This window comes from Bos mutus, chromosome 1 (genome assembly GCF_027580195.1).
Source record: "Bos mutus isolate GX-2022 chromosome 1, NWIPB_WYAK_1.1, whole genome shotgun sequence".
Taxonomy (NCBI): Eukaryota; Metazoa; Chordata; class Mammalia; order Artiodactyla; family Bovidae; genus Bos; species Bos mutus.
Window position 1 is genome coordinate 18,281,876 of NC_091617.1, and position 25,474 is coordinate 18,307,349.

The following is a 25,474-nucleotide window of genomic DNA, read 5'->3' on the forward strand; positions in this document are numbered from 1 at the left end:
GGCTATCACTGAAAAGTTACAAATCAATGTTGCTGAGGATGTGGAGAAGACAGAACCCTTATATACTGTTGATGGGAATGTAAATCGATACAGCTACTAATGAAAATATTTAGCTACTATGGAAAAGGCTGTATATTGTCACCCTGCTTATTTAACTTATATGCAGAGTACATCATATGAAACGCCAGGCTTGATGAAGAACAAGCTGGAATCAAGACTGCTGAAAGAAATATTAATAATCTCAGATATGCAGATGACACCACCCTTATGGCAGAAAGCAAAGAGGAACTAAAGAGCCTCTCCATGAAAGTGAAAGAGGAGTGAAAAGGCTAGCTTAAAACTCAACATTCAAAAAACGAAGATCATGGCATCCAGTCCCATCACTTCATGGCAAATAGATGGGGAAACAATGGAAACAGTGACAGACTTTATTTTCTTGGGCTCCAAAATCATTGCAGATGGTGACTGCAGCCAAGAAATTAAAGATGCTTGCTCCTTAGAAGAAAAGCTTTGGCAAACCTAGACAGCATATTAAAAAGCAGAGACCTTACTTTGCCAACAAAGGTCCGTCTAGTCAAAGCTATGGTTTTTCCAGTAGTCATGTATGGAAGTGAGAGTTGGACTATAAAGAAAGCTGAGCTCTGAAGAATTGATGCTTTTGAATTGTGGTGTTGGAGAAGACTCTTGAGAGTCCCTTGCACTGCAAGGAGATCAGTCAATTCTAAAGGAAATCAACCCTGAATATTCATTGCAAGGACTGATGCTGAAGCTGAAGCTCCATTACTTGGGCCACCTGATGCAAAGAAACAACCCATTGGAAAAGACCCTGATGCTGGGAAAGATTGAAGGCAGGAGAAGGGGACGACAGAGGATGAGATAATGATTGGACGGCATTACCGACTCGATGGACATGAGCTTAAGCAAGCTCTGGGACTTCTTGATGGACAGGGAAGCCTGGCATGCTGCAGTCCACAGGGTCACAAAGAGTCAGACACGACAGAGTGACTGAACTGACTGACTGACTATCGAGAATAGTATGGAAGTCTTCCAAAAACTAAAAATAGAATTACCATGTGATCCAACAATTCCATTCCTGGGTATACAGTCAAACAAAATGAAAACACAAATTTGAAAAGACAAGTGTACTCTAATGTTCATAACAGCACTATTACAATAGCCAAGACATGGAAGCAACCCAAGTGCCCATCAACAGATGATTGATTAAGATGTGGAGAAGGAAATGGCAACCTGCTCAAGTATTCTTGTCTGGGAAATCCCATGGACAGAGGAGCCTGGTGGGCTACAGTCTATACGGTTGCAAAGAGTGGGATATGACTAACCCACCACCATATATATATGTCTATATCCATATATATAAACTTCATATATTTATATATATATAAAACCTCACATATATATATAAAATGGAATACTGCTCATCCATTAAAAAGAATGAAATTCTGCCATTTGCAGCAAAGTGGGTGGACCTGGAGAATATTATACTTGGTGAATTAAGTCAGAGAAAGACCAATACTGTATGATATCACTCGCACATGGAATAAAAAACTAATACAAGTGAATATATATGCAAAACAAAAAGACTTACAAATATAGAACTTGTGGTTATCAGCAGAGAGAGGGGGAGGAGAGGAGTATGGGATTGAGAGGTACCAACTATTATGTATAAAATAAGCTTACAAGTATTCATCATCCAGCACATGGATATACAGCCATTGTTTTATAATAATTTTGAATGGAGTATAATCTATTAAAAAAAATACTGAATCACAGTGCTGTACACCTGAAATCAATATTGGAAATCCAGTAACTATACTTCAAATTTTTTTGGAAAAGGAACCAATCCTACCATAACCTTGTTCTCAGACCTTTAGCCTCCAGAACTGTGAGACAGTAACTTTCTGTTTCTTAAGTCACCCAATTTGTGGTACTTTGTTATGGCAGCCCCAGCAAACTAATACAACTATACGCAGAATTAATCATAAATGACCAGGTCTGTTTGGGAGACTAATCATTTTCAGAGACTTGAAAACAACTGACATAATGCCATGTAAAAAAATTTTTTTTCATTAAAAATTAAATCTTCTAAGATATGGTGCTTTATTTACCTAAGTAGGTTTCCCTAAATTCTGAAATATTATTTTGATATTCAAATTAGGCCATGATATCTAAAGCATTTAAGTTTTTTGGTCTCACTGAAGGTGGACTCAAATACTTCTCAAAGTTCATGAAGCTCAAGAAAAACCATTCTACCACAAGTGACGTAGCAAGGACACCAGTCATCTGCACAGTTTTCCAAACCATTCAGAATTTCCCAAGTTTGGGTGATTATTGAAAATAACCTGGGAGAGACACAGACCCACTGACCTTACCTGAACCTACTCAGAATCTCTGAGGAGGGTTTTAGAAATGTATTTCTCCAATGCTTCTCCACCGCTCTAGGTTGGTATAATAACTAGCTTGTTTCTGTGTTGGCTCTTATTGAGTCAGTTCACCTAGTCTTTATTTGCACAAGTTATCTTTTTAAGCCCTATGCAGAATTTTCCGTCACCACACTTACTCACCCTTTTTCTCTTGATATTGCCTTCTTGGAAGAAATCAGGCCAATTGTCTTACGAAACATATGACACATGCCCATAACGTCCCTTCCAAAAATTTATTCGGCATTTACTAAGCAATATGCAAATTGGAGTTAAGAACTGGGGATAGAAGTCAGTCAAACTCATCAAGAAGATATATTGAGCATGCTGAACAGTTAGAATGCAAAAAGTTCTGTGCCATAAAGACCCACACTGGCAATGTTGAGGGTCCTGCACCCCTAGCTTAGCTTGAGTTGAGGGCAGGGTTGTGAATAGGAAGAACCATTCCAAGGAGACAAGAGTGTGGACTGATACGGGCAGGCAAATATGCACTGGGCAGATCAACAAGGCTGGGCTCCTTTCTGGTTGAGGAAATGGTATGTTCACAAAGTTATGAGACCGTGCCCTTTATTTCTGGAGTATGGCTATCATAGAGATGCACCTAGAACTGCACAAAAAATAAAGCAGAGAGAAATGGAGTGGTCATGAGAGACCTTCTATATCAGGTTAAGATGATCTGGTTTAAATTTCAATACGATCAGATTTACACTTTAAGACAACCAATCCGCTAGGATCACAGACAACAAATGACTTAGGGAAAGACAAAGTCAAGATAATGACGGCTTTTAGCACTTTCTCGGCAGCTAACATCAGATGTCACCTCTGTAATTTCCTGTGTCTTCTTCTCACCTGCTCTCATTCTCCAATAGAGTTAGAATTTCCAAGCTCAGCACTTAAAACAAGAAACACACTGATCGAGAACCTAGTCCTTGGTTAACTGGACTAAAATTTATTTCTCAGTGCTTCATTAACTCTGGAAATTCTACTTTCTCTGCAGTTATCTTAGGATGACTTTTTTCCCCTGTAAATAGTTTAAAAATTTAGAAAAATCATATAAGTAGAAAAACAACAAATCCAATATGATTTATACATCAGAAATACCAGCAAGAAAAACAGCTGAATTTCTAGCACTGGCTTCCTGATCTTTTTCAGTTGCCTTTGCCACATTTAGAAATTACATTTGTTTACACCTTAGAGTTGAACCATTTTTATTTAACAACAAATTATTTCATGCTCAAATTTGAGACAAAAATTTTGTCTCAATTTCAACAGTTTTGCCATTTGGCACTTAATTATCCAGAAGTATGATCTGGCCTTCAGAAATGCATGATTAAAATATGATCTAAATGAAAAGCATTGAATTATACTTGGTAGTTTCACTAAGCCTATATTACTGTAATCTTGATGCTCTGAAAATCTGTGCCTCCCTATCAGCATCCCAGCAAACAGAGATAAATGCAAAGAATTTTCGTTATATCAATTTTATTTCTTTAAAATCTTTCAACATCCCCTGTGATGCAGGTATTTTTATCCCCGTTTTAAACACCAGGCAACTGAAGTGAAGCAAAGCATCTAGTAATAAATGGTACTCAGATATGTCTGACTCCAACTCTATGCTCTCCTTTTAATGTGAGTGGAAAGCTTCACATTAGTATAAACCACTGATTCTCAACCAGGGGTGGTTTTGTCCCACCCCAGTGACTATTTGGCAACACTGAAGACATTTTTGGTTGTCACCTCTTGGTGGGGAGGGCAGGAGCTATGGGCATTTTGCAGGTAAAGGTCAGCAATGCCGTTAAACATCGGCAATGCACAGATAGTCCCCAGCAACCAAGAATCATCCATCCCCAAGTGTTAAAAGAGCCAAGGTTGAGAAACTATAGTAAAAACAAAATATTTCTCAAAATATCTTCTTACAAAAGCTTTACTACCCCATTTTTTCTGAAATCACTGTTTAGAGTCAATGAAAATGGCTTTAAGCATAACTAGATGTATGTGTATTTAATACATATATGCATGAACATTTTTCTTTTTGGCCATACCATGGGGCATGGGGGATTTTAGTTCCCCAACCAGGGACTGAACCTAAGCCCCCTGCATGGGAAGCACGGAGGCTTACCACAGGGTCAGCAGGGAAGCCACTGTACACACATTTTCAATGTATCTGAAAACTCTTGAGTTTAGACTATAATTGTGACATGATCCTCCATGGAAGTTTGGAGGCTTCAACCCCAAAAACATTGTTATACACTGTCAAATAGATGCACAGGACTGGAGAAATTTTCATGGATAAGTTTTCATTGATGTGTGATTGTTCTGATCTTTACTTTGTTTAATAAAAGATGCAACGGGGGTGCGGGGGAAGAAACCCTGGCTCAAGAAAGCAGGGAGAACAGTAATATTGAAACGTTATAAAGTAGACTTTTTTTTTTTTTTTAAAATAAGAGGCACAATGAAGCCACACCATGAGGCAAAAAATTGCTTTCTTGATTTTATTTTCAAAGTACACAAAGTCACAAAACTAGAGCAAGTTTTTGGCTTTTTTCAAACCAAACTTTGTTCTTACAAATTTCAAAATCTGCACCATTGGATATTTAAGCCAGAAACTTGAAATACAAAAAAATCATTTTTGAAACTGACACTCGCAGTTCTCTACTTGCATATGTGAAGTGTCAAAATATTTCTTCTCAGTAGTACATTTGTCACAAAAATTCACAGTTAGGGATGAGAATAGGACAATCAGTGAATTGTGGCTCTCTCAATGCTTGTGTCATAAAATAAGTTAGTAGAAAACAGAGTTCTTTGGAGCTTTTAGTGTTTGAGGTCTAAACCAAACTCAACTGACATTTACCACACTCTGAAATCATTAACTAGGATATTTTGCAAAACTAGATTTTAATTAACAGTGAGAAGCCAAAACAACAAACGTGTGTTGGTGTTACCTTTCATAAGACAAACAGAACCACAATTCACCAATGTATACATTGTTCATTCCTATTTCTATTAGGTAGAATTTGTGCTCAGTTATGAACCATTTTAGTGTCAAATGAGTAAAAAAGGTCTAACTACAGAACACGTCGCCTTTATTGCAAGAATATCCAAAGGCATTTGAAATATTAAAACTTGCCCAGAACATTTCTACTACTAAACACAGAAATATTATAAAGATATATATATACACATATATATAATATGTCACAAGCCACTAAAAAGTTAAAATTGTGCCAACATTTTCTACAAACTACTCCTTACATGACACATCAAAGCATTAACCACAAAAAATATGAAATTTTTTTCTTTGCACACTGGAATAAGGCCATCTGAAAGCCTTAAACACTATGGAGATGAAAAAAGATTAGAAAAAAACTTTCAACGTTTATGTAACTTCAAATTTACATGCTGCACGCACACAGAAAGACAGAATAGTTAAGAAGCCATACATTACAGGACTGGATATCCAACTTCATGCAATGAATTCTTTTCATATTTAATCAAATTGTCTTATCTGCCCCTTCACCTGCTACAAATTTCCAGAACTCAATCCTAAAAATCATCTTTTTAGTAAGAACCATGTCTTCATACCAATAATCTAATTGTGTTTCTTGAATTAACCTTCCTATAAGACACACTCAGTCTGTGTTTCCATTGTAACAACTCCATGACAGCCCAAATTTAAAGGTTATCTGCCTGGAATAACTGGCCAGTTTAATACATTTTGTTTTTGATCTCCATTCAGGGAAATATTAGTAAGGTTGCCATATGAAAACAAACACCTGTAACCTACATATTCAAAATACAGAATTATAACCTCTATATTTCTTTTAAAGTTACCCCAACTAACTCAAAAATATGGTGTCAATCTCTTAGGTACAAAGTGGAATAGAACAGCCTTGCTTTGATGGTTCAGTGCTGTCCTTGACTGATGTTTCAAAATGCTTGAATAATAATCTTTTGTTGACTTGCTTGATGATTACCAACAGTAATTCTAGAACACATCTTTGATCTCTAGTTCAGTGGAAACTATCAGTCAGAATTATTTAGGAAGTTACCAGTACTATCTGACTTTTGGATTCACTGAAATTTACAAGTGGCTGGAGATAAAAACTGAAAACTGAGTTCTGTCCTCTAAACTCAACCACATCTAACAGGTCTCTTGAGGTCGTGACAGTGGCCTTTTTTCCTGAGCTTGTTTCTCAGGCTGTAGGTGGTAATGGACCTGAATTGGAAGGAAGCATTCTGGAAGAGACTCTACAGCCAAATCATAGATTAACTGCGAAGTCTAAGGGAAGAGAAAACAATGGGGGGTTTCCCGGATGGCACTAGAGGTAAAGAATCTACCTGCCAACGCAGGAGACACGCAAGAGACGTGGATTTGATCCCTGGGTAGGGAAGACCCCCTGGAATAGGAAATGGCAACCACTCCAAGATTCTTGCCTGAAAAGCACTTTTGGAAGAGATTCTACAGCCAAACCCCAGATTAACTATGAAGTCTAAGGTAAGGAAAGCCTTACATATGTCCACTTTTTGTAGGGATTTCTACTTATACTGATAGCATACTTTTCATTACAAAACTGGGACCAGGAAGGACCAAAATTCTTATTAGTAATGTCTGTGCTTGGTTATTTACTTCTATAATACCTTATATATTTTATTCATATAAAACAGATCAGAGCTCTGATATTCAAAAATACTTATTATTATAAAATCAGAAACACAGTCAAAGAGTGTAGGGGATGTTGACATTTTAAAAACTTTATATGAGTAACACAATCAGTTACCTTGTATCCAAAAAGAACAGGAAGAGGCAAGACTGAAGGTATGAAGATAGATAGGTATCACAGTGATGCATTTCCAGGACCAGTACCTTCACCTCTAAGCACCTTTCAGGTGATAGCTAGCTCATAGGCACCAGAAATTCATAATACAACTAAATCACCCAAAAGGCACGGATGAAAATGTTAACGTAAGTATAAAAGCAACATTATGTAACGTTAAAAACCTATGTTAAAAATGCTTCCAAATATGTAAAACTATACACGAATCCATTACACATTCAGCTTTAATTTGCCATTAAAAAATGTATACAATACTCTGTCTAATCATAAATACATGCCAACATTAATGTATAATGTAGCATTTACCACCACAGCACCCAAAGAGATGAACAGAAACCAACTCCCTACTAAAATCTAGGGAAAAGGTTTTAGAGCTAGTGAAATAATTTATTGCAGACCTTATTACTATAAAGAAACTGTTGGCTCATTCTACTAAATCCACACTCCCTCACAATCTTAAGGGAAATACAATAAATTCACTTTCATCTACTAAAACAGTATTTAACACATTTGGCAGTAGGAGTATTTTTCTAATTCCTTTTCCTTTCATTTCTCTCTCTCTTTTTTTCTTTTAAAAAGATTAAGTCACTTCCACAAAACTAAGACAAACTTTTCCAAGCTCAACTTGATTTTCTGAAACTACACAAGACATGTTGGCCATACAATAGCAACTGTACATCCTCCCAAGTCTGAGATACAGAATTGACAGAGGACACTTACTAGTTTAAAATGTAGTTCATCATTCTAAGTCTATGAAGAAAATATCCTCCAGGAACTGCATTCAAGAGGGTAAATTTCAGATTACCTTTCTAGAACATATACTATGCAACACCATCACAAACACAAAAGAACCGAACCAGGAAAACAAAAAATTCTTCAATTTAGAACCAATAATTTAGAGAATGACAATCTGTAATTGCCAAACAATAAATGAGTTATAATTTTTTTTCTTATTAGGAAAATATCACCTAAAGCGCAGGGCCAGCATTTACTTGGCAACTGCAAAATACTCTACATCTTTGATAACAGGCCACTGTTCTGCAGACCACCACAGGCCTCGGGGCACTGGAACATTAATCAACAAAATCCATCCTCTCCTCACTATTGCACCAAGAGTATCATCACTGTATACAGGTAACAGCAAATTTTCTAAACGAATCAGATAAATGCTCCTTTAATTTAGCATACCAAAGAGCCTACTATGTCCCCGCCACCCACAGCAATCTATCCATTAAATACTTAAGAAGTCATTTCATATCCAAGGCTTATGAATGACACGGAACTAGGTGATTTCTAGAACCCTGTAGTGTTTCCTAGTTATTAGAGACATTTCAAACACAAAGCTTTCAAAGAAGTGAAAACAAGAACAAACATAAATGCATCTAAGTCTTTTTGCCATGAATCTTTCTTTACCGATTTTGAGGGGTTAGGGGAACACTATCGGGTCACATAAATTACGTGGAAAAAAAGCAATCTGAAGACAATGGCAGAAATTTCAGATGATTCAAGTATCAACTTGGTGTGCACCAAAGTTCACCAATTTCTTTCTTCACCTCTGATTTCATATTCAAAGTGCCACATCTGACTTAAGTATTGATATTCAGAAACCTATAAAGTCAAGCTCTTAAAGGAAATATTATTTAGATAGTGAATCTCCTCAGAACTTCAATGCCTTTACTATTTCAGTATAACCAAACAAAACTTTTTGATGTTTTTTCTTACAGTTTTTGGTTAGCTTTTCTTTTTTCACCTATTTTGAGGCTGGTAGCAAAATGTACGGATGTTCATATTTCCAGAGGACAGCATGGGTGACGGGCACAGAGGCTCTACACTATGGACCCGTCCTTGCTCTGCGCTGGAATCATCACAGGCACCGCCCCCATCCTACTGAGATTAGGGGCCGCTACCTTGGCGGGTGGGAGCGTCGGACTCTGAGGAGCACGTTCCAAGTCTTCGCTTGGCACCTGGTTGTACTGAGTCTTGGAATATCCTTCCATGTTGGACGGGGACATGGATCCCAGGGATGAGTGATTGCTGCCGATGTAGCTTCTGGCAGTGGACGTACGGCTCTTGGGAGGAGGCACGTCTTCTCTAGAAAGCGAAGATCCCAAAGAACGTTTCTAAAAAATCTTAGACTATGTGAGCTGTGAATCATGGGTAGGGATGAGGGAAGAGCCGCTATTTAAGCATCAAGTGTGTAAAAGTGCAAGTGACACACAGAAAACAAGCACAGGAAGGCATAATGTCAGCAACTGTGTGTTTGGCCCGAGTTTATCAATACAGAGTTTCCATCTTCACACACAACGAAATGTGGGTTTTACAAAAATGCATGACTCTATAATGTTGTCTCACAAAGAACAAACCTCAAATGTTTTCATATTCTAGTATCACTGATCTAGATAACCTGGTTATAGTCGTGTAATACTCCATAGTCAATAAACTGACAGATATTTCAACCAAAAAAAAAAAAGATAAAATATTGTTTTTATTATGAAAGCTACTCATCTAAGACTTTAGCTGAAAACTTAGCAGATTTAAGTTTGCAAAAACTGAGAAGCAGGCATAAGAATTTTCATAATAAGCACTGACATAGAATATATATCTGAGTCACTTCTGGTACACTTCAAAAAGAAAAGTGCCAGACCCCACCCCAGACTCAGCAAATGTCAATTTTCTGGGTGTTACTTTGGTCATATGTTGTTATTCTTACAAGATCTATAATTCAATGTTATAATTCACTTCTAGTTAAGATCTACTGGTTTAGAATATTTTTAAAAAATTAAATCACATTACCAATAGATCTATTAACTAGCTACGTCACTAGATACAATCAGACGTTTAAAAAACAAACTAACCAACCTTAACATCTTCATTTCTTGAAAACTGCATGCCTGTACTTTAATGGGAGAAGGCAAATAGCCTTGAGATAACCATTCAGCAGTGGTTCTTAAAGTAGGGCACCAAGTAGGGGAGAGGTTAGTTGGCTCCACACACTTGAAATAAGTATTAAAATGCTTGCAAATGTGTTAAGGGGAAAAGCTACAGCTTTCATCCAGTCCTCATGCGGCCAAATGCTTCAGATGGTTAAGAGAACTAATGCTTTAATGACGTAATAAATTCAGTATATCAGTCAACTCCTGTGTCACTTAATTACCTGATATCATGGTGAACCTCCTTTTCGTATTTTTCTTCTCTGCGCTTTTTATGACAGCAAAAGACAATAAGAGCAATAAGCACAAGCGCAAGCAAAGTTCCTATAACAGCTCCTGCAATTGTCCCGGCTCTGTTTGAAGCTAGAATAAAATGTTAACAAGAAAATAAATAATAGTAAAAACAACACAAAACAAAAATACTTTTTACCTAGTCATATTTAAGGTAATGATACACAATAACAGATTGATTTCATTGCATATATTAACTTTAAGAGACAAATTAGCTAGCTTTTTCTGGTCGGGGGAAAATCTACTAAATGAACTTTCTTCTGAACTGTATAATCTATTTCAAGGATAAAAACAATAAAACCACTCTGAAAGATTTTACTATTCACAGCTAGGTTGGCATAAGAATGTTCTAAATAATTTGTCCTTAGTTGCATGCATGCTAAATCACTTCAGTCGTGTCCACCTCTTTGCGACCCCACGGACTATGGACCGCCAGGCTCCTCTGTCCATGGGATTTTCCAGGCAAGAATACTGGAGCGGGTTGCCATGCCCTCCTCCAGGGGATCTTCCCAACCCAAGGACTGAACTGCATCTCTTATATCTCCTGCATCGGCAGGCGGATTTTTTACCAGTAGAGCCACCAGGGACGCCTTACTTACATTGGCTAAATATGGTACAAGAATTAACTTGACAACTCTTGCCTCCATAATGGTGCTACAATAATGAAGGTTTTATTAATAAAATGTAGTACTTCTTTCCCTTCCATGTCTTAAAAAAGCGAGTAACCAAGCCAGAGTGCTTTGCTCAAAGGCAGCATGCCACTGCCCATCACACACACTTGCTGATGGAACCGAAGGTGACTGCATAAACATCACGAAACCACCTTCTCAGAGCACAGGGAAGATACTTACGAGGAACGACATCCAGGCGCAGCAGGCACTGATCAGAGCCCACTCTGTTTCTGACCGTACAGGTGTATGTCCCGGAGTATTCGGCACTGGCATTTTTCACAGATATAACAGGTGATGTCATTTCTATGGGAAGAAAGAGGGGGTGAGGGAGCAAAACCCATTTTTATAATAACAGACTGCTGAGTTTCTAGTAAGGCAAACCCTACTTGGTTGACAATCCAGGTAAAAGTGAGACAAACTCAAGCGAGACGCAGAACAAACACAGCAAGACACGTGCATGTCTCCTGAATGCACACCATTGCGCCTCCGGTTCATTCATGTCAGAGCCAAAGTAATCATGAACCCTTTGGTCAGGCACAAAGTCTCTGCTGAAACAGAGCCACACTGATTATAAAAAAAATACTCTGTGGCATGAAAGCTCTTAGGTGCAGCAACAAGATCTGCAAAATGTATCTCATCCCACCAGACAGAAGAAACAGAAAAGTAGACGGGGTCCCCCTGTTCAGCCTCTTAGTCTGAAAAAAGACAGAGGTAGAGAGAGATCCTATTGGAGGACAGGGCATGGAGGGGAATTAATCAGTCTGAATAGATTAATTATAACACATAGATGAGTGATCAGATTTAACCAATTCGAATCATTGTGGTTAGTGTCACACAGCTATTTTGTTTTTACAGACATGCCATGTGTAAATAACCATATCTTCAACCTGAATTCAACCAAAACACTGAAGATCCATCTCTCCTTGTACCTTAGCCACTAATTTATGATAAGGAAGTTTCCATCAATATTACTGATAATTAAAAATACACACCAAAGAAATCAATTATAATATCCTAAACAGTTATAAAATGTCTCTTCATTTATACTGCATGACACCAAGTTGTCATTATAAAACATGAATACCCTTAGAATCCCGATTTCTCTGTCTAGGAAAGGGAATGCTTTGGAGATTAAAACATCTATACATACATGCACAAATCCTACCAGGCTTAAGTTCAAATTGATGGCACAGAATCAAGCTGTATAATCAGCAGTACCTGGTAACCAAGAGGTGGGCAGTTTCTGTGAGTCGGATAACTTCTGCCATTCATATCGTAGTGGGAGTGAACCTTCTTTTGGTTCACATTTGAGTTTAAAGTCATTTCCAATTTCTTCTGATCCATCAACATAACATCGTATACCTGAAGGCTTAACTAAGAAAAGACATCAAGTTATAAGTTTATACAGGAAAACGGAACGTGTGTTTCTAAATGTTGATTTAAACAAACACAGCATGTCGCAAACCGCTAAATCAAGAGCAGCGGTCCTGCGTTCGGAGCAGACAACACTGAAAGACTAAAACAGGTTGCCAATGCCAGTTTCCTTAGCTGCGTCCAGCTCAGAACAGGCGAGAATGAGCTCAGGCAAGCAGCCATTGCGTAAGAGGCCAGGCAGCAGCTCAGACGCGGGTCTGTGCCCCTCCCACAGGGCACATCTGAAAGAAGCAAGAATGATGCGGGCTGGGCTGCTTCAGACCCAAGGACGCTTCCCCTCCAGTCCTAAACCTATTCTTCTACTTGGAGCTTGACACGTAGCATAGTTTTCCGGGAGTATGTGGTCCCCTTGGAGTGTGTGTGCACTGTCACATCTGTTAGCCCACAGTCAGGGGATTTATGATAAGGTATGCTGATAAAAGGGACAACTCACATAAGAGCAGCAAGGGCCAATTACATTCCATGGTTATAGCAATCCAAGCCCCCCCCAGAGAGCAGTGTTACAAAAAGGCAGTTCTGAGGTTATACTCCAGGTCTCTCTGGGGTACTGTTTAGAGCAGCTGCTAATAGCTCCATTACATGCAACCCACCTCAATCCTAGTTAACACCTTGGCAGGTCATACCCTCTTGCTGAACTGCATAATCGCTATAGGTTGGTTCTGCTTCTCTGTGAGTCACATAAATGGAATACACCGTATGTACTTTTGCTTCTTTTATTCATCATAAGGCTTCTGTTATTGTTTTTCAGTTGCTTAGTTGTGTCCAACTCTTTGTGACCCCATGGACTGCAGTATGCCAGGCTCCTCTGTTGTTCACTATCTCTGGAGTTTGCTCAACTTCATGTCCATTGAGTTGGTGATGCCATCTAACCATCTCAGACTATGTCACCCCCTTCTCCTCCTGCCCTCAATCTTTCCTAGCATCAGTCTTTTCTATTGAGTCAGCTCTTTGCATCAGGTGGCAAAAGTATTAGAGCTTCAACATCAGTCCTTCCAATGGAGTCAGGGTTGACTTCCTTTAGGATTGATGGGTTTGATCCTCTTGCAGTCCAAGGGACTCTCAAAGAGTCTTCTCCAACACCACAATTTGAAAGCATCAATTCTTTGGTGCTCAGCTTTCTTTATGATACAACTCTCACATCCATACTGACTACTGGAAAAACCATAGCTTTGACCAGATGGACCTTTGTTGGCAAAGTAATGACTCTACTTTTTAATATGCTGTCTAGGTTGGTCATAACTTAATTTCCTGGCTGCAGTCACTGTCTGCAATGATTTTGGAGCCCTAGAAAATAAAATCTGCCACTGTTTCCATTTTTTCCCTTTCTATTTGAAATGAAGTGATGGGAATGGATGCCATGACCTTAGTTTTTTGGCATGTTGACTTTAAAACTAGCTTTTTCACTCTCCTCTTTCATCCTTATCGAGAGGCTCTTTAATTCCTCTTCACTTTGAGATTGATCCAATTGATCCATGTTGTTGTATATATATCAGTTATCTGTTCTTTCCTATTGTTGAGTTGGATCCCATTGACTGTAACATAAATTTGCTTTTTCATTCAGATATTGATGAATGCTGTTTCTGTCTGAGGGTTACTACCAAAGCCCAGTTAGACCAGGAGCAGGTGTGAAGTCAGCAGGAATCAGATGGACTGCGAGGAGGCACTGTGAGAAGTGGTGGCATGTCACTGGACAAGGCAGAGAGAGAGTCTGAAGGTTTGGAGAAGAGTCTTCAAGAGCAGAGACCAGTTCTGAATCTGATGCCATTTCTGCAGCAGGATTAGGAGAAGCGGGGATTAAACTGGAGTCGAGGACAACCCAGCAACCTGAGCCCTCCAGGACAGGAGGTGCAGTGCCGGTGTCTCTGGGGGCAACAGTGAAGAGACAGCCATAGGCCAGAGTTTACCAACGCTCCACACCCTTGGGAGAGCAACCTTCCCATAGACCCTCGACCTGACTGTCTGCAGCCATCCTCCCAGTCTGACAGATAGCAGGACTGCTTTTTCTTTGCTGAGTCTTTCAAGTCCTGGTTGGGCTTTTATTTTTTCACTACTAAGAATAAATGTGAATGGGTTTTACAGTTTTGCACTGTTATGAACAACAATGCTGCTTATAAGTGCTGGTATATGTTTTCCTTTTTCACATCAGGTTAGTGAATGTTTAACTCTATAAGAAAATGTCAAACTGTTTTCCAAATCTGGCTGACAGGGTCTGTCATACCCAGTGGGGTCTCTTTAAATAAGGGTGTTGATCATGGTCTCATTTCACACATTTCTTGATAATTCTAAAATTTAATTGGATTTCTCCCCTTTGTCTGTTATTCTGTTACAACTTACTCTTTTTAATAAGCATCAACAGATGCATTTAACTGTGTTGTTGATTTTCCTAAGCAAATCTGTTTCTTTTTCACATCTATCAGTCGCCCTGGACACTACATCATTTGGACTTTTGAATCAGCTTTGCACAATTATTTCATCCTCTGAGTCTTCAACAAAATGAGTCTTGTTCTCCATTTTTTCAAACTACCAATAAATCCTTTATTACACAGATGAGCAGTAAGTGAGATACTGGAGCAATGCTTCGGACATCAAGCATCTATTGGTAATACAGCATTCTAACCCTAAACTTTTTTCTACTGAAAATTTCCCCCTCCCAAATATATCCAATAAAGGGCAGTTATTTATAGTGGCTGCTCAGGAAGTCAGGGTTCCACTGAGTGTGAGATTTCAAGATACTCCATCCACAACAGAGCAAGATTTTACCAATACTAGTTCTGAGTGTCGCCTAGGAGTACAAGTGTGCTAAGTTGCTTCAGTCGTGTCCAACTCTGTGCAACCCCATAGACTGTAGCCCACCAGGCTCCTCTGTCCAAGAGATTCTCCAGGCAGGAATACTGGAATGAGTTGCCATATCCTCCTCCAGGGGATCTTCCCAACCCAAGGACTGAACTCGAGTCTCTGATGTCTCCTGTGTTGGCAGGCAGGCTTTTTACCACTAGTGACACCTGGGAAACCCTGCCTAGGGGTGGCTACCTGCTTTCCAAAGGGAGGAGAAAGTGCAAGCCTTTTACATGGCAACCCCAACCACTAACCATATTATAATTTTACCATCCCAATATAGGGAAGATGAACTCTTAATCCATTACACCTTGCTGGACTGAAAGATAAAACCAGAAAGGGAACAAAGATCAAGTTTTATCACCTAACATTTCTTTGGTCTGGGGCTCCAGGATACCCAGCCATTGTCCTCAGAACATCTGTCCCCATGTTTAGTGACAAAACCAACAAATAATCCTTCTCAGTTAAAGATCTATGACTTTCAACTTGCACTTGGTTGGCATCCCACCAATTCAGTAATGCTGTGTTCCATCTGTGTGTTATATCATCATCCCTCCAAGCTAGGGGCCCACGACCTCAGACTACAGAAAATACTCCAAATCTCTATTTGGGACAGAATATACTTTTATCATCATGTGATCCACCCAGGAATAGTATTTTTGTTTGGTTCAAAATACCCTGACTTCTGGTGAAAATCCATGCATAAATGCTAAAAATCAATAGGCAAAAAGTTTGAGGAGAAAGGATATTTTCAAAGTCTCAAAGTGGCTCCCCGACTGGGATTTTTTTTTTAAGTTTTCAAATTTTTGTTTTATATACAAAGAGCTGGTATTGGGGATTGGGGGGGGGTGGTATTTTTCAATCCCAGAGGGAAAATTAGTAATTTTATAATGGAGAAATCTATCAGATAAAATTTAAACCAAGTGATCATGGTTAACAATAAGACAGAACAACATGTGCCCCTTGACATTAACTTGAGGAGACTAAAGGGGACATCAATTCAGCATGGACCTTTGACTTGACAGGGGAACAAACAGGTACTAATGGGAAGCTATAAAATTCAAATTAGGCCCATAATTAATAGTATAGCTTCAATACTAATTTCTTGGTTTTAGTTCAGTTCAGTTCAGTCACTCAGTCATGTCCAAGTCTTTGCGACCCCATGAATCGCAGCACGCCAGGCCTCCCTGTCCATCACCAACTCCCTTCACTCAGACTCATGATGCCATCCAGCCATCTCATCCTCTGTCGTCCCCTTCTCCTCCTGCCCCCAATCCCTCCCAGCATCAGAGTCTTTTCCAATGAGTCAACTCTTCGCATGAGGTGGCCAAAGTACTGGAGTTTCAGCTTCAGCATCATTCCCTCCAAAGAAATCCCAGGGCTGATCTCCTTTAGAATGGACTGGTTGGATCTTTGGTTTTAGTAGTTGTATTATGATTTTGCAAAATGTTATCATTAGGAAAAATTAGGTAATGGGTACACTCTCATCAACTTTCTGCTAGTTTTCCAACTTGTCTGTAAAACTAAAATTATTTCAGAATAAAAAGTGAAAAAAAAAAAACCAAATAAATCCCAGTGTTGACTGAATCCCTGCACATGCCCTTCTCGTGGTGCGGGTGCAGTCTGAGTACACCATATACAAAATAGCCAAGTGTATTTACACCAAAAGTTCCCAGTTACAGGTTTTTCTGGAGTTCCCAGGGAAGGCGCTGGCAGTGAGCAGCCCCCATACTAACCCTTGTCATCATCACCCCTGTCCAGCTTCTTTACTGAGTTGCATCCACATGTACAGCTGGCGCATCTGAAAGAGCAGGGCGGGCCCTAGCAACAGAGCATGGGATATCAACACGCCACCCCTCACACCCAGGCAGCTAACAGTCATCCCCGTTTATGTCTGTACAGCAACCAGGGCTCTGAACAAGCTTTCTTTTTTTTTTTAATTGTTTTTTGGCTGTGCCATGTGGATCTTAGTTCCCCAACCAGAGATGGAAGCTGTGACCCTTGCATTGGGAACTCGGAGTCTTAATCACTGGACCACCAGGGAAGTCCCCGAACAAGTTTGTATTACTATGGGGACACCATGGTGGCACCTACAGATTTCAGACAAGCAAATCGAAGTATCAGGCCGAGCCTCTGACAGTGAGGCAATCAAAAGCTCCACTGGACAGTCTGGTCTCTATAAGGCATTTTGTTTAATCTTTCCTCCAGATTGCCTAAGCAGTAATTTCAGGAAAAAAGCAAACAAGTTTCTATCCAGCTCTCACTTGCAAGAGAAACGTCTAGTGTTTTCTGCCACAGTGGTCCTGACTCATCTGAAAACATGGAGGAGAGATGAAGAAATTCTCCTCTGGCTCTGAGACAGTCTCACCAGGTCAGAGGTCATCCCTGCTTTCCCCTTCGGCCACCACTGTCCCCTCTCTCCCCTCACCCCTCGTTCAGTCTCTCCTTGCCCCTTGGTTTGACACCAGGCCTTGCTTGGCCATGTTGTTCCCAGACAGAGCTGACCAAAGGAGTTACAGTATCAGTGTTTCCACCCATCCAGGCTGAGGACGAAGATGTCAGAGGTGTGAGGTTTAATGTAAAAGGCCATCCCTCCTGCCCGACAGTCACGGTTGCTGCCTCGGGTGTGCCTGGCCAGAGTCTACGACAGCCCCTATGAGATCTTTCTCTCACACACATACACGCAGATACACAGAGTATCTGTCCACACCTCTTTTGGGAACATGTGCCCCAATTACATCCTTCCCAGTGTACCTGCCCGCATCAAACAGGGACTCCACAGTAAATAATTCTGACAAATATGTATCATCTGCTTGGTATATCAGGAACCAGTTAAAATTCCATATATATCCTAACTCAACGCTTCCTGGAAAGCAGTGACTGTAGCCCGCCAGGCTCCTCTGTCCATGGAATTCTCCAGGCATGAATACAGGAATGGGAGGCCATTCCTTCCTCCAGGGGATCTTCCCGACCCAGGGATCCAACCCATGTCTCCTGCACTGCAGGCAGATTCTTTACCCTCTGAAATCACCAGGGAAGCCCCAAAGAATATATACTCAGAGTTATAATTTCAGGTATGCCACGTTCTGGGATAAGAGCTCAGACAAGTTATTAAACTTTTACCAGCTTTCACATTTATAAAAAAGAAAGGCAACTCCACGTTTGCTGAATATAGACACAAAAGGCTAGAACTTCCAATGTTACCATATTGCCTTTCCCAGGTCCTCTTCAGGTTCACTTGCTTTCATATTCTGAATGAGTTCCACTCAGCATGGAGTGCCTCTTACCAGGACGCCCTTGACGACGTTGCCAAAAGACTGCCTTAACAACCACGACAACCCTGGGAGTTGTTGCTAGGATGCACAAAAATTAGTCTCTACTGGCTATTTTTTGGGGCTCCAAAATCACTGCAAATGGTGATTGCAGCCATGAAATTAAAAGACACTTACTCCTTGGAAGGAAAGTTATAACTAACCTAGATAGCATATTAAAACACAGACATTACTTTGCCAACAAAGGTCCGTCTAGTCAAGGCTATGGTTTTTCCAGTAGTCATGTATGGATGTGAGAGTTGGACTAGGAAGAAAGCTGAGCGCCGAAGAACTGATACTTTTGAACTGTGGTGTTGGAGAAGACCCTTGAGAGTCCCTTGGACAGCAAGGAGATCCACCCAGTCCATTGTAAAGATCAGTCCTGGGTGTTCATTGGAAGGACTGATGCTGAAGCTGAAACTCCAATACTTTGGCCACCTGATACGAAGAGCTGACTGAAAAGACCCTGATGCTGTGAAAGATTGAGGCCAGGAGGAGAAGGGGACGACAGAGGATGAGATGGTTGGATGGCATCACTGACTCAATGGACATGAGTTTGGGTGGACTCCGGGAGTTGGTGATGGACAGGGAGGCCTGGTGTGCTGCGGTTCATGGCATCACAGAGTCGGACACGACTGAGTGACTGGACTGAACTGAACTGACCTGCTCTAAGTAAGTCTGGAATCCGACACACTTAACCCCTGCTCAGTTCTCTAAATTAAAAGGAACAAAAGGTAGAAGTTGATGTGAGGGAGACTTGTGCAGATGAGTTATTTCCAGGGATATGGAAGGCAATTTCGGCAGTTAGCATTTCCTATGTAAAGTGGGTCCCCAAGTATCCCCCAAACCTGACACTTTAGGTCACACGGGAATTTACTGTCATATAATAGTGCCAGACTGTTGAGATTCTCTACATGGCAATGCATTGTACTTTTGGGCAAAGCTACCACAGCAAGATTTGAGAAGTATATTTCTGAGCAGTACCTTTCAGAGTTTCTCAGTTTGCAGGGCTTAAGGGTGCTTGTGCATGACCACAAAATCTAGAGAAGGATAATAAACTTTTCAGTCTATGATGTTCACAAAGCAGCTTATACTTATTCTTCTTCTTAACTGTCCTGGAGAGCTACATCCTAGTGGCCATCTGTCTAACCTCCTTACTTTTAAGGATGAAAAAAAAAAGCATCCCATGATGCTCAGAGAAGTTAAAGGACTGTCTGGGGTCTAATGGCCTTACCCCAATTCAATATTCCAGCTACCATATTCCATCTCCTCTACTCTAAATACTCCAATTATTCATCATAGAAATCTCATTTATTCCTTGGGATATGCAGTTTGATAAAGCTTAAAGCACACGTCACAATTTTGAGCTGAATGAGACTGCATAGAGATTTAATGATTATCATTTTTATGCTTCAAATATGTAGGCTGAGGCCCAGGCAATGAAGAGGTTCTATTTAATTCCCAGGGCAAACCTGAGAACAAGGCAAAAAGTCTGGATCCCCTACCCCTGCCTTACAGTTCATCTCCCATATCACAGAACTCCTTCATTTACTTTCAAATGCTTTCATGAACTTCATGAAGAAGCTGTTCACTTATTTTTTCTATATAAGAAAAAAAATTGCCAGCTTTATGCTATTTGAGGACAGTGTGTCAAATATTTAAACGTACTACCCTAGAATTCTAAGTTCTGTCTCACGTAAATGCTGCTACTACAGTACTGTGATCCCTCACCCTGTTAATAAGTAACACTGATACAAATAACTTACCAAGAACTGTCAGCTGAATCTTCTTATTTCCAACACCAGGAGCTTTTTTCACTTTGCACTGATATGTGCCAATATCTGACAGCTGTAAATTTGTCACATTTATTGAAGCATCACCAGATTTGAGATCATTACTTGTAAAATGTACTCGTCCTTTCAGGTCTTGATAGTAGTCATCATAAATTTTGTCTCCGGAATATAAAATAATCTGAAAGAAAGACAAAATAAGACAATGAGAAAACAAGCAAGCAAGTGAACTCCTGTCTTGTTAAAGGAGTTCTAGATACAACACAGTACTGTAGGGATCCAACAAAAAAAAACAAGAACACAATATCCTGAGGAATCTACAATTATTCAAACCACAGGTTAAGAAAACGGAAGGAGAATGTGAGGGCGATCTGTTTGCGACATCTGTCAGCCCACTGATAGGCGGGGCTGATTCAGCTGATCTGGCTGGCTAGATTAGCCCCTCCCTCCCTCACCACTCCAGGAGCGCCCCTCCTGAAGCTGCACATTCGGTGGGAGATGAAGACCATCCCCGATAGAGAAGGATCGGTCTTCAGTCAAGGGTATAAAGAGTACCTGTGCTCCCCTACTAGAATCTCCAAACGAGCTCTCAAGAAAACGGAAAGAGGCCAATATGATCCTTAAGTATGGTCACTCGTGGTCATTACAGATAGGGAAACCAAGACCCGACATGATTAAATAATACAGCCCTCTATGCGAGCCATTCGGTGAGACCCACAAGTGCGTGGATTTGTGAATTCTTATACACTGTTTTTCAGCTGCCTCAGAGAAAGAAGTATGCCAATCAACTGTATAAAATCAGGTTATCAACCACCATCACTACTCCCCAAAGAGGGCTTATGATCATTTACCTGTGGAACTTCAGAACAGTAACAACGACAAAGACATTTTTTTATCTTAATATACTAAGCTGGGGGCACTTGAAGGTTCCAGGCTATAACATATAAAATCATAAACCTGTTAAGATGTGTCTGCCCAGCCTGGTTAACAGGACCTTCCAATTAATCTTCAGTGACTAAAAGCAAAGACCCTTCCTAACCTCACTGAGTTTTCTGAACCACTGCTGTAGGCTTTGATTCATTTTTAACTATCACTAAAATTAATTTATTGACTATGCCAAAGCCTTTGACTGTGTAGATCACAATAAACTGTGGAAAATTCTGAAAGAGATGGGAATACCAGACCACCTGACCTGCCTGTTGAGAAACCTATATGCAGGTCAGGAAGCAACAGTTAGAGCTGGACATGGAACAACAGACTGGTTCCAAATAGGAAAAGGAGTATGTCAAGGCTGTATATTGTCACCCTGCTTATTTAACTTATTTGCAGAGTACATCATGAGAAACGCTGGGCTGGAAGAAGCACAAGCTGGAATCAAGATTGCCAGGAGAAATATCAATAACCTCAGATATCCAGATGATACCACCCTTATGGCAGAAAGTGAAGAGGAACTAAAAGCCTCTTGATGAAAGTGAAAGAGTAGAGTGAAAAAGTTGGCTTAAAGCTCAACATTCAGAAAACAAAGATCATAGTATCTGATCCCATCACTTCATGGGAAATAGATGGGGAAACAGTGGAAACAGTGTCAGACTTTATTTTTGGGGGCTCCAAAATCACTGCAGATGGTCAGTGCAGCCATGAAATTAAAAGACGCTTACTCCTTGGAAGAAAAGTTATGACCAACCTAGATAGCATATTCAAAAGCAGAGACATTACTTTGCCAACAAAAGTCCGTCTAGTCAAGGCTATGGTTTTTCCAGTAGTCACGTATGGATGTGAGAGTTGGACTGTGAAGAAAGCTGAGCGCCGAAGAATCGATACTTTTGAACTGTGGTGTTGGAGAAGACTCTTGAGAGTCCCTTGGACTGCAGGGAGATCCAACCAGTCCATCCTAAAGGAGATCAGTCCTGGGTGTTCACTGGAAGGACTGATGCTGAAGCTGAAACTCCAGTACTTTGGCCACCTCATGAGAAGAGTTGACTCACTGGAAAGACTCTGATGCTGGGAGGGATTGGGGGCAGGAGGAGAAGGGGATGACAGAGGATGAGATGGCTGGATGGCATCACCGACTCAACAGACATGAGTTTGAGTGAACTCTGGGAGTTGGTGTTGGACAGGGAGGCCTAGCGTGCTGCGATTCATGGGGTCGCAAAGAGTCGGACACAACTGAGTGACTGAACTGAAAATTAATTTAAATACTTCCTACGTTTTATTCACTCATGAAGTCCTTCATTCTGGCCATCTGAGACCCAAGGGCCAAAGAGCAATAGTACCAAACTTAAATAATAATCAGAAAACTATAGCATACATCCTGCAGACCATTTAGCTCGTATGTTCAGTAAGATCAGAACTGGCATTATGTGTAGGAATTTCTCCAGAGCACAGACTTGGGTTTTCTTTCATGACCTCCTCTACCATGTTGACCCTGCTCCTAATTCACTGAAGATCTTCTGGATACATATTAAGAGTCAGCACTGAGGAAGCACCCAATATCAGCTTGCTAAGTAAATAAAAGCGGTTGAAGGGTCCACAGCTGACTTGCTCCGTAAACACAAGCCATCACTTTATTTGCTCCATCTCTGCCCACATCCAACTGTCAACAGCTTCAACAGCAGTACTGAGAACTCCTTAAGTGTATCTTCCTCTGTATTAACCAATGGACTCTCCTGTTGTGAAAAGCCAGGAAGTGCAACCCATGATACTTTGAACCCCTCATTTTCACACACACACATGCCTTTCTAGGAGGCCCTAGTCATCAGTCCTTAAGTTGTGTCCGACTCTTTGCAAACCCATGAACCGTAGACTGCCAGCATCCTCTGTCCGTGGGATTTCTCAGTCAAGAATACTGGAGCGGATTGCCATTTCCTTCCCCAGGGGATCTTCCTGAACCAGGGATCGAACTGGAGTCTCCTGCATTGGCAGGCGGATTCTTTACCACTGAGCCATCTGGAAGCCCAGGCTTTCAAAGAGGGCCTGACAAATGTGTCTTCACAGTCAGTCATTTTTGTAAACTAACTTGGTCATGTTCTCATGAAAAAAATTTTATGAACAGTAGCTAAGAAATGGGGAAGTAACATGTACCAGGCAACTTTGATTCCTCTTTACAGCCCAATGGGGATGGAGGCACGATCCACATTTAACCTTTTAACCCTGCGGAAGGCAGTGGCTGTCACAGACAAACTCTCTCAATCATACGGCTGCGATACAAACCAGATCCATCCAGTCTGGCATTGCAGGCTGCCTGCATGAACATTTCTGTATGACTTGTAGACTCAGAAAACACTAAAGCATACAGTATTTTCAGAAAATTCTTATCACAACCCTGAAAAGCAGGTGTACCTGTTCTTAGTTTACATATGAGGAAACAGAGGCTTATGAAATATGGGAGGCAGTACATGATACTGCAAAAGATAATCCAGACGGGATCAGGGTGGGGGGTGGGAGGAGTAGTCAGGAGAGATCTGGGCTCAAAACCCTCACTGTGTCTGTTGCCAGCTATGTGACCTTGGGCATGCTCCTTCAAATTCCTGGGCCTCCTTTTCCTCCTCCTCGAATGTATAATGATCTTCATTCTGGGGTGTTGTTTTAAAACTTAAGTAGGTATATATAATTAAAGTATATAAAACCCTGTCCAGGGTTTATAAAGCATATAAAGCCCAGCACACGGTAAGTGCGTGAGTACATCATAACTGCTGATTAAAGAGATCACACAGGCAATGAGGAAGGAAATTTCTCCAGCCCAGGCCCCCATCACACTGCCTGCTAGCTTAAAAAGAAGGATTTAGCGAGCGTTATAATACAGCTGTAATTCTGTGCGCACATCCTCCTATGCATCAATCTCTCCCTAACCCTTCTTTCTTTTGGACTTATTTACTGTGCTTTAGGTTACAGGCTGGTGTCTTAACCAGAAATGGACACTTCAGCCCAGCACCCACTATCACATCTGTCTCTCAGGTCCTGTGGACAGTGAGGCTGGGCCTCCCACTTAGCACAGAAGTCCTTGGATTCTCCTTCCCTGAATGGAAACATGAGGCTGCAGGACACACTGGCCTTTTTGGTCTCGAGAGGCGCCGTGTCACAGGGCTTCACCCCTGAGCCTTAAGCCAGGATCTGTGCTCTCCATTCTCACATCTTAACCATGGAACCAGAGTCCTAGATTCTAAAGGAGGTGGGCACTTCACTGGCAAAGGAATGAGGGGCGTGCAGGCGCTCAGGCAGAAGCCTGAGTTCAGGGTGTCGGCACTGTCATGGAAAGAGGGGAGGAATGAAAAGCAAGATGGGAGGGGGACAGGGTATCTGGGCTGAGTAGACAGGAGGAGTCAGGCTCAATTTCTTTTCCTTCAGGGAGAGAAGGAAGTTCTCATACCAGAATCAGGGTAGAGATATATCCTTGGAGGGAGTGGCCCCAGCCATTTACAACTCAGGAAAGCACCTTAATTTTTTCCTTCACGAAAACATCATGGGCACACTACTTGTATTTGCCAAAAACAGTTAATTACCTAACTGCACTGATTCAGCCACAGACTGCCTGGATAACCCCCTTTTTGAATATGGACAACATGTAAAAATTTCTCTTCAAAATATATATATATATATATATATATATATATATATAGTACATTACTCCAAATATTTGAACTTCTTTTTCTCTCCCTGGTTTAATAGTATTTGTTAACACTGTCGTATTTTTAAGTATGTCAGACAAAGCTGATATGAAGCATTCTAAATGAAGTGAAATATTATGGTACCATTAAAAGGCAAAGTGTGATACATTATTTGCAGACTGGGCTGAAATTGCGCCCCACAGGGTTAATGGAAACTGGTGACTAACAGGAAGTCTTGAGCTTGTCTTACAGAATAGCATACAAGAGAACAGCTTATAAAAACCCCTCCACTTGTATCCTGCCTTCGCTGACCAAGCGTGCCTTAATTATTTTTT

General features: G+C 40.7%; 1 protein-coding gene across 3 annotated transcripts in view; it reads right to left on the bottom strand.

Annotated features, from left to right (window-relative positions):
- The window catches only part of CXADR (CXADR Ig-like cell adhesion molecule), a 65,000-nt gene that overhangs the window by 13,653 nt on the left and 25,873 nt on the right, over positions 1-25,474 (bottom strand). The window contains exons 3-7 of one of the 3 annotated variants that reach the window (XM_070367539.1): positions 20,512-20,716; positions 12,384-12,539; positions 11,346-11,468; positions 10,428-10,566; positions 9,181-9,364 (exon numbers count right to left, since the gene is read on the bottom strand). In XM_070367539.1, coding sequence (XP_070223640.1) covers positions 9,181-9,364; positions 10,428-10,566; positions 11,346-11,468; positions 12,384-12,539; positions 20,512-20,716 — 807 coding nt within the window. Of the gene's footprint in view, positions 1-4,918; positions 9,365-10,427; positions 10,567-11,345; positions 11,469-12,383; positions 12,540-20,511; positions 20,717-25,474 lie in introns of those variants that run through there. The other 2 variants (XM_005898168.2, XM_070367547.1) reach the window with 2 other exon arrangements.